Source organism: Solanum tuberosum, unplaced genomic scaffold (assembly GCF_000226075.1).
Source record: "Solanum tuberosum cultivar DM 1-3 516 R44 unplaced genomic scaffold, SolTub_3.0 scf00154, whole genome shotgun sequence".
Classification (NCBI taxonomy): Eukaryota; Viridiplantae; Streptophyta; class Magnoliopsida; order Solanales; family Solanaceae; genus Solanum; species Solanum tuberosum.
In genome coordinates, this window is record NW_006239079.1 from 144,057 (window position 1) to 154,993 (window position 10,937).

Here is a 10,937-nt window from a genome sequence, read left to right on the forward strand (position 1 = left end):
AGGTCATTCTTTGTGAAACGGAGGGAGTAATAAATAACCTATAATATATAGAAAAAATATTATGATTTTTATTTGAGAAAGGTATTAATAACCTATATTAATAATGAAGAAAAAAAGTATAACATTTACTATTTGAGAAATATCGTTACACCAATAATAAAAAATATGATTTATAGCAAAAAAAAGGGTAAAAAATAAAACTCCCAAGGCGTAGATTTTTACGCCCAGGACTTACGCTTTTATGCTTTGAGCTTATGGCCCAAACTCTAGGGTGTACGTCCTATGGATCTACGTCTTCAATTTGTGCCCCAAAACATTTTTGGTACGCCCTGCCCCGAAATTCGCCCCAAAAAAGTTTTTGAAAACACTTATGCAACTAATACAATTTTGTGTATATATTGTTTGAACAAATAAGAAAGTATATAGCGACTTGAAAATCATATTAATTAATCAATATTGTGATGAATTCGAGAAAGATATGTTCTTTACTTGCATAAAATTTTTGTACGCTCAGGCGCCAGATTTATAGGCTAATACACATGAAAAATCAAGAAAGTCGAGTAATTTTTAAAAGTTGACTTGTAATTGCGAAAATATGTCTGAAAAAATGATGGGGACTGTACGTAATGCTTCCCAGCTCATTACGGAGGTCACATGATAAAGTTTTTTCAGAAGTTATTTTTGGGTTCTTCGAGACGCCAGATCCATGGGCTAATACACACATAAAACCAAGAAAGTCGCGTAATTCCTAAAAGTGGGCTTGTAAATGTGAAAATATGCTTGAAAAACGATGGATTGTACGTAATGCTTTCCTAACTCATTACAGAGGTCTTCATAATTTAATTCAGATTTTTTTGGGTGCTTTAATGCCTACATCCATGGGCTAATACACGCGAAAAATCAAGAAAGTCGTGTAATTTCTAAATGTTTACTCATAATTGTGACAATATGCCAGAAAAATATGGTGAGATTGTATGTAATGCTTCCCAACTCATTGCAGAGGTTCTCACAAAGTTTTTTCAGATTTTTTTTTTTGGGTGCTTCGAGGCGTCAGATCCATGGTCTAATACACATAAAAAACTAAGAAAGTCGCGTAATTTCTAAAATTTGGCTCGTAAATGCGAAAATATGCCTGAAAAAATGGTGGAACTATACATAATGCTTCCCCCATTCATTACGAAGGTCCTTGTAAAGTTTTTTCAGAATTTTTTTTTTTGTGCTCGGTAGCGCCAGATCCATGGGTTTATACAATTGTATGTAATGCTTCCCAACTCATTGCAGAGGTTCTCACAAAGTTTTTTCAGATTTTTTTTTTTGGGTGCTTCGAGGCGTCAGATCCATGGTCTAATACACATAAAAAACTAAGAAAGTCGCGTAATTTCTAAAAGTTGGCTCGTAAATGCGAAAATATGCCTAAAAATGGTAGGACTGTACGTAATGCTTCCCCAACTCATTACGGAGATCTTTATAAAGTTTTTCTTGAAAAGGTTTTGGGTGCTCCGAGGCACCAGATCCATGGGCTAACACACACGAAAAAACAAGAAAATCGCGTAATTCCTAAAAGTTGATTCATAAATGCAAAAATATTCCTGAAAAAATGGTGGGACCGTACGTAATGCTTCCCAACTCATTATGAAGGCCTCATAAAAAAATTTCTAACATAAATGTTTGGGTCGCTAGAATCATGGGATATCAAGTTCATTTAGTAAATTTAGTATGTGTGTATACACCAAAAATACTAAAGTTGATGCTTTATCAAAGTTTTCAATATTTGCACTTTGCAGTATAACTAGAGTTTTTTTTGGAGAAAATGTGACAACGTTAACTCTTCAAAGAAAATTAACTACGCATATAAAATGTAACATATTTGAAAAAAATAAACTTATTTTCGTTTAACATTAAAAAGTTTTTCTTCCTCCCAAATCTAACTATTGGAAAATTAGAGTATATTATGTAATATAGTTAGAATTTTGATTATTTTTAATTTGTGGCTACAGTTTCACAAAATTTTAAATTCAGAATTTGTATAATTTGATTTTGGATTGTATAAATCCATAATTTGTATATGTTTACCCTAGCTATTTGTATACGATTTATGAAAAAATCATAATAAATTACCCTGTTTGTATATTGGCAAGCGGAATATACAAATGAAGTTATGAAAAATTCCTAAATGGATAAATGCAGAATTTGTATATAATTACCATGTTTGTGTATTTGCAAACAAAATATACAAATTGTAGCCTCCATTTGTATATATTCACCTTGTTTGTATATTCGCAAGTGATATATACAAACGGGTAAGTGAAATATACAAACCGCAACCTCCATATCAAACGGAACTATAGCTATAGAGCGCAATTACCAAAATTATAGCTATAGATCCTTATTATGTCATTATAATCTTTATTATTTCTGAAATTTTCTCAATAACTATCTCATGGATTTTCTTTCTAAAAAATTGTAATGTTAGCCCATGGGGTAGCTTCGACCCGCTTAAGGCTTATTGGGTTAGCGTTTTGGAAGCCCTTTTAGATGAAGGGTTGAATTGGCCTGGGCCAACCGTTTTGATTTGAACTTTTAGCTATATGTTGTGTTGGTCTTTAATTTTTGTCCCTCAAAATAAATATTTTTTTCGTGGGGTTCTCATTATACTATGGAGATTTGAAAAACTTATTAGAAAAAAGGGTAATTTGTCCCTAACAAATCTCTAATATGTTTCAAATCACACATTATACTTTTTACCATTTTATATCTATTTTATCATTTTATTAAGTATCATTCACTTCACAACATTAACATGACTTGTAATTAATATGATTGATATAAAAAAAGTACTGCTATTTTCTTTATTATATTTTAATCATGTGTAAATCAATTATGAACGGGTAAAAATGAATAGAGTAAATAAAATAATTCTATTTGTACTTCTGGTCAATTACCAGGATCAACTTTGGAGATCCCACTAGTCATAACTCATAAATGGGTTTGGAATAATCAATGTAGATTTTACACGAATTTCATAGTATTAAGAGTTAATTACATTATTTTTAAAATTTGGTGGAATTCGTATACATCCAAAATGTTCCGATACATCGCGTCCGATTTTGGATATCCCTCAAGGTCCTGATACATCTAGTCTCTATTTCGTATACATCACTCAACATCCCTATACATCGCGTACGTTTCAATGCATCGCATAAAATGATGTATCCAACTAATACACCACATAAAGTAACGTCACGATACATCGCATAAAGTAATGTATCCGACTGATACATCACGCAATGTAACGTCCTGATACATCGTAAAGTGATGTATCAGATCGATACATCACGTAAAGCGATTTATCCGACCAATACATCGCGTAAAGTAGGAATTTTTTGTATTTTTTCAAATGATAATTTTTTTAGAGAATATAGGAAAATAAGTTGTGTATTTAAATAATTTTTCCATAATTAAGTAATTATATTAAAATAGGTAGTCAGTCCTTATTTATTGGCATGCACTTAATTATTATAACTAATACTCATGCCAAATAAGGCAACAAAAATAAATAAAGACCCACCATCTCATGCGAAAGAGGCAAAAATATATAAATACTCCATCTGTTCGAATTTATTTGGTAAATATTTTTTTAATTAAATTCTTACTTTTATGTGTCATTTTTATTAAACTGAAAAAGGAATTTTTTTTCTTCATATTTTTGTTTGGTAACTATAACTTTGTATAACTAGAAAAGAATATTGTATAAGTAAAGCAGACAACCCAAGAAGTTAAAGATGCTCGACTTCATGTTAGCACAACTTACTCGCTGTGAAACGAAGGAAATAGGATACATTGATCGTTCATCTCAACACCTAATTCTAAATTATTAGAATGGTTCAGCTCGGATAGAAATTCATAATTTGTCGCAGTTGCCCTGCGACTTTTGTGAGCAGATTGCCTCTACCATGAACGTCTTGAATTATACTTTTAGCGAGCTGTATTTCAGTCAATGTTTTTAAAAAATATAGTAAGTAAATATGCTTGTGAGCCTATCAATCAATAGGGATAAATAATAAATTCACTATATCAATTATTGTTTTCTTAGTAGATGTATCAAGTCAAAATTTGACAAGTAAATCTGAAGGAAAGGAGTAAAATGAAAATCCACCATGTCATGCCAAAATAAAAGAAGGCAAGATAATTGAATAAAGATCCAGCTTTAATTGTAAAATATATAGTACTATGTTAATTTAGTATAGGGATTCACACATGTAATTAAAAATATTTACTATCTTATTTAGTACACAAAGATTAATTCATCACACATATATAAATATGACCATTTCTCATAGTTTGTCAATCAAAACTACAGATCTCTTTATATATTTATATTATATCAATTATGCAGCGTCTTTGCGTCTTGTTATTTGTCTTTGCTTGTGTAACTTTAAGCTCCGGTAAGTTTTCACTGATTAAACTAAAAATAGTCTTATATATATGTATAATCATATACTAATCCTGTTTTTTATTTTTTTCAAAAAAGGTGTTGATGGAATTGGTGTGAATTATGGACTTCTGGGAAACAATCTGCCACCACCAGCTCAGGTGATCAATCTATTGAAATCCAAAAACTTTCAAAAGACCCGAATTTTCGATCCGAACCCGGACGTGTTAAAAGCCCTAGAAGGTTCGTGCATATCGTTAATTCTTGGTGTTCGGAATGAAGATCTGCAACAACTTGCAAGTGATTTAACTTTTGCCACGAATTGGGTTAACACTAACGTTGTTCCACATGTTTCATTCGTAAATTTTGCATATATCTCTGCGGGTAATGAAGTAATACCCGGACAGTTAGCGACTTTTGTATTAGGAGCAATACAAAATTTGGATTCGGCGCTCAAAGCGCACAACCTTAATATACCTGTAACGACAACAGTGTCGTTACAGGTTTTAGGGACCTCGTATCCCCCATCGAATGGCTCATTCTCCGGGGATTCTATTCAATTTTTGCAACCAATTGCGCAATTTTTAGCTACAAAGCAATATCCTTTGCTGGCTGATGTGTATCCTTATTTTGCGTATGCTGCAAATCCTGATCAAATTCAGTTAGACTATGCACTTATTAAAAATACGGGTGTGATTGTTGTTGACGGAGATTTACGATACAACAACTTGTTTGATGCAATGGTGGATGCTCTGTATGCTGCGTTGGAGAAAGTTGGACAACCTGGTTTAGATGTTGTGGTTTCGGAAACAGGATGGCCGAGTGGTGGTGATGTTTATGCAACTATTGAGAATGCTCAAACCTATGTTAACAATTTGATTGCACATGTTGCATCTGGGAAAGGGACTCCTAGGAAGCCTGGAAAAGTTGTGGAGACGTATATATTTGCTCTCTTTAATGAGAATCAAAAGCCTGTTGGTACTGAACAAAATTTTGGTTTATTTTACCCTAATATGACTGAAGTTTACCACGTTAATTTAACACCAATGAAGAATTAATGAGTATATTTAGCATAGACACCAACATCTTAATTGGTTACTCGGATTACATAATTTCCAATTTTATGATTCTATGTACTTGGAAACTTTGTATTAGCAAAGCATGCAATAATATCAGTATTTTCTATTGTTCCATTGATTTGTTTCTGTTTTTTTAGAAGTTCTTGATTAAATAGGCGATTATCACAATGATTATGCAAGGGTAGATTAAATAGGCGATTATCACTATGATTATGAGTCATAATTAATACTGGTATGTTGGACAAATATAAATTGTCTTGAGATAAAAAACATTTAATACTGTCTTATTTTTGTTTGGTTATCTTAAAATAAGTTAGTAAGTTATTTTTGTCACTGTTAGAGGGTGAAATAATGCTACTATGATTAGTTATTCGGAGATAAAACAATGAAAATGACGAAAAAACCTAAGGCTCCTCAAACTTTTTTTTTACTAAATCAAATAAGCTGAAGAGTATTTTCGTAAAATGATATATCTTAATAGCCCCAGAAAAGGAAATCAACTGTTTGGCGCTTATTTGTTATTTTAATTATATAAAAGAAGTCTTATGCTATAACAGAATACTAGAACATTTTTGGAAAGCAAAGCCATCACTATTTCGTTGCCTTCTAATCAGCATGCCTGACTATTATACCAAATATCAACGGTGTGTTTGGTATGAAGAAAAATATTTTCCACGAATAATAATTTTTCAGAAAATGTTCTATTGAAAAATTAGTGTTTTTTTAACCCAATTTCTAATGTTTTCTAAGTACATAAGAAAATATTATCAAAAGAATATTTATATGTCATCAAGCAAACGTTATAAAGATGGGTAGAGATGAAGAGTGGGGTTCGGTGATGGCGGGGGATGGGATGATCAAGGACCGAGGGTTGGAGGGGTTGGGAAGAGACAATAAACTTGAAATGTCACTTGTGCAAATTTTTTTCTATTTTTATTAGAGAAGTCATTTTCTTTATTTATAAGGAGGTTGAAAAATATTTCTTGAAAATGTCCCTACCAAACACACTCTAATAATGCTAGAAATATAATTAATAATCTCCAAAAACATAGTCTGTCATAGAGATTACACAATGAGAATATCTTTTGTTTATTAGTTCACACAACAAATTATTTTATTTACTTTGGATCAATCATTTGATTAGGCACAAGGACAATTCTTGAATAATCAACATACATGGGTGTGGACCATATTTGATGCTGATCTCTAGGATTCAAGTCAACTTGGACTGCTAAAACTCTTCAACCTTTTTCCTCTTTTGTCCTAGGTTTACATTGTTATGGATATTTTACTATTAATGTGAATCATAAATATTTTTACTATTATTGTAAATCACAAGTAAAATAAATTTTACATGAGTGTCCCCTGCCCCCCTTAACTCCCTTTAGTTCTTGTAAGTTTTCATGTTCACTTGAAAAAAGAAAATAAAAAGGAAAAATTACTTAAATACACAACACTTCTTTACCTATTCTCAATATTTCCCTACTCTTTTACTAAAATACAAAAATCCCTTATTTTCCCTCAATTCAACTTAACCGGATACTTTATTAGATTAAGTATCCGCCCGTTATTAATTAAAGTATCCGTGCTGCTATATTATGCATCCGCCCATTAATTTAAGTATCCGCCCGTTATAAATTAAAGTATCCCGTTATTAATTAAAGTATCCGCACTATTAATTAAAGTATCCGCGCTGCTATATTATGTATCCGAAAAACACTAAAAAAGGGATTTTTGATAATTAATGAAAGAGTAGGGAAAGGAAGTAATTTCTTTCTTATACTATGTCATTTGCCTAATTTTTACAAATAAAAAACTATGGCAGGGGGATTAGCAAATGATGGAGAAGAGTATCATGGAAAACTGACATGTTTTGTAATATTAGCTTGTATGATGGCTGCTATGGGAGGTGTAATCTTTGGATATGATATTGGAATTTCAGGTTTGATTTTTCTGCATTTCCATAAGTTATATACAATCTATGATACATCTAGCTAGTAAAGGTTTCAATTGTCCAAGGGAAAACAAAGGAACACAAAAGAAGAAGAAATTATGTTTCCTTTGCGTGAATTATTACTGGGAGACTAAAGTAATAATTCACGTCAAGTTTAGAGGTGTTTTCAATACTTATCTCTACTGACTATTGTGAATCAATTGATCTATTCTTTTTCACTAACACAAGTTTTGAATGATGTGAAGGTGGAGTAACATCTATGGAGCCTTTTCTGAAAAAGTTCTTTCATGATGTGTACATTATAAGATGAAAGAACTTAGTAATTACTGCAAATTTGATAGTGGATTGTTGACATCATCTCTTTATGTGGCTGGTCTTTTTTCTACTTTTGTTGCCTCATCAGTCACCAGAGCGTATGGTCGCAAGGCGTCAATCCTTCTTGGAGGAGCTAACTTCCTTGCTGGTGCAGTCCTTTTTTGGAGCTGCTTCTAATATCTATATGCTTATAATTGGTAGAGTTTTACTAGGTGTTGGTTTTGCAAATCAGGTAAAAAAAAATACTCATTTCATTATTTGGAAATGTTTTATACTCCGAGTTTTTACTCTTAATGAGATGCTCTCATAATCATAGAAATGTCATGACATGTTGAACCACAAGTTCTAACGGTATGTTTGATATGTGCATAAAGTCTTTCATTTTTAAACTCTGTATCTAGTCTAACACTATCACTTAAAGTGAAATGAAAACAGTACTTCTCAACTAGTAGACGCACGTCCTATATTTTCACTCTTGTAAAGAAAAAGAGTTGTTCGCAAAATGCAAATCAGGTAAACTATTACTCCATCTATTCCATTTAGTACATTCTAAAACGAATTATACTTTTCCCTAACTAGAAATACTTCCACTTTTGAGATGCTCTAATAGTCATAGTCTCGTAGAAATGCAACATGTTTAAGACGACAAGTTCTTAAGGTACTTTTGATACGTGCCAAAGTCTTTCGTTTTAAACTCTGTATCTAATCAAACACGAACATTTAAAATGAAGTGGAAGCAATACTTCTCAACTAGTAGACAAACATCCTATATCTTCACTTTAGTAAATAAAACTAGAAGTTCTCTAAATGAAAACTCAAAGACTTCCCCTTTGACAAATTTACCATTCTTGTTCCATTTTGAAAGTAAACCAGCTCAATCAACTATCTATTCTAGCTAAAACCTAAGTTTGTTGTCACAACTTTGCAGGCTGTACCATTGTATCTGTCAGAAATGGCACCATCCAAGTAAAGAGGAGGATTCAATAATAGCTTTCAACTAAGTGTAGGCATTGGAGTTTTAATAGCAAACCTTATAAATTATGGCACTGAAAAGGTCAAAGGTGGTTGGGGATGGAGAGTGTCTCTTGCTATGGCTGCAGTCCCAGCATCCATTTTAACATTAGGCGCGTTGTTCCGATGATGTACAAGCAGAACTTGATGATCTTATCTTAGCCAGTGAAATTTCAAAAACTATCAAACACCCTTTCAAGAACAAATTACAAAGAAAATACAGGCCTCAACTTGTCATGTCCGTGGCGATACCATTCTTCCAACAAGTCACAGGAATTATATAATGTGATTGCATTCTATGCTCCTATCCTGTTCCGAACGATTGGACTAGGTGTAAGTGCATCTCTTTTATCTTCTGTTGTAACAGGAGCAGTGGGAATTGTCACAACAGGTTTGTCAATGCTGATTGTCGATAAAGTTGGCCGAAGTGGGCTGCTGATATTCGGAGGAATACACATGTTTGTTACACAAATGATAGTAGGAGGATTAATGGGGGCTAAGTTGGGGGATCATGGTGGATTGAGTAAAGGTTGGGCCTTGGTGATTTTGGTATTGATATGCACCTATGTAGCTGGTTTTGGTTTGTCATGGGGGCCATTAGGATGGTTGATTCCAAGTGAAATATTTCCATTGGAGAGAAGATCAGTATTTCAGTATCAGTGAACTTTCTCTTCACTTTCTTCTTTTTTGGAGTTTGGGTGGCAATAATGACTACTTCTTTTTGCCAGAGACCAAGAATTTGCCTATTGAGAAAATGGACAGGGTGTGGAGAGAACACTGGTTTTGGAAGAGAATTGTAGAAGAAAATAATGAAGTTATCATCAAAGAAGAGGAAGGTTAAAGATAGTTATCATTAGCTCATCCTTGGAATCAATCAAAGAGAAGTGTACTTTCTGTATTTGTAAATTTATGGTTATGCTTATTGAAAACTGTATTTGGATTTCTAAAAGTCTGTAAAATTTGTGGTTATGGTTACTTAGAAATGAGGTGTTTAGTAACTAACTCCCATTAAGGACTACATAATATTGATAACTCCCATTAAGGACTACATAATATTGATACGTCGTTCCAGAAAAAAATCTAATTAAAGTACGTCTCATTGACATAATTGGATAAACTAGTACATAGTATGTTCAAAGTGTTTACTACTCAATTTAACTCTCTTATTTCTGACCTTACATGTACACCCTCAAAGTCTCAAACAAAGGAAAGAAGAAAGACAACTAATAAAGGCATAACATATAAACATGTTCTTTAACTTGGGTCAACTGACATTTATGTCCTCTAACTTTGAATATGTACAAGTACACACTTAAACTTGTATAGAATTGGACATCTAAACACACGTGTCCTACGTGACATAATACACATAGGACGTCATGAAGAATGTCACATAGGACACATTTGTCTACTTGTTCAACTTTATACAAGTTTAAGTTCTTATTAGTGTACACCCAAAGTTGAAGGGCATTGATACAAGTTGAAGCCAAGTTAAATGACACATTTATCTATTATGCCTAAAATAAACCTAAAAAGGGAAACTTTTGGCTTCTAGTCCTTTACTAAAGTGATATAACTAGCTTCTAGTCTATACATTTAATATAAACATATCAAGCGAAACAACTTTTCTGTGGCGCACGATAGCAACCCTAGGCATACGTGAGCGTGGTGTTGATTTGCAACAAAAGAAGAGGATGTGGTAGGTGATTTCGAAGAAAAAGAAGAGAATGAGTGTGGTGGGTGAATTTGAAGAAAAAGAAAGAGGACTAGAGAAGAAAAAGGTTGAGGGTTGGGGGTGGGGAAAGTGTTGGAGAAGACGAAAGTTGGGGAGTGGGGTGGTGTGGGGGGGGGGGGGCAGAGAGTAGATGGCTAACCTTTTTTTTATTTAGAATTTTTTATGAAATTCAAAATCAAATCAATAATGTGAGCTCATATATTAAGTAATTTCAAATTATTTTAACGAAAAAGAGCCTAAAATGCCCTCAAACAATGGAATTTGGTACAAAATTGCCCTCCATCCACCTTATGAGTATGATCTGTTAGACATAAGGGTATTTGGAGCCAAAAGATTGAAGTTAGGGGTATATGGGGGCCCAAAGGTGGATGGAGGGTAGTTTTGTACCAATTCAAATAGTTGAGGGGCATT

General features: G+C 33.0%; 1 protein-coding gene and 1 pseudogene across 1 annotated transcript; both read left to right on the plus strand.

Annotated features, from left to right (window-relative positions):
- Nucleotides 1-4,390: 4,390 nt before the first annotated feature.
- Nucleotides 4,391-5,490, plus strand: LOC102595013 (putative glucan endo-1,3-beta-glucosidase GVI). Its single transcript, XM_006353326.1, has 2 exons — nucleotides 4,391-4,445; nucleotides 4,532-5,490. Exons 1-2 carry the CDS (start codon nucleotides 4,391-4,393, stop codon nucleotides 5,488-5,490), a joined length of 1,014 nt encoding a protein of 337 aa, XP_006353388.1.
- Nucleotides 5,491-7,329: 1,839 nt separating this feature from the next.
- On the plus strand, nucleotides 7,330-9,654 carry LOC102595342 (hexose carrier protein HEX6-like; annotated as a pseudogene).
- Nucleotides 9,655-10,937: the final 1,283 nt, after the last annotated feature.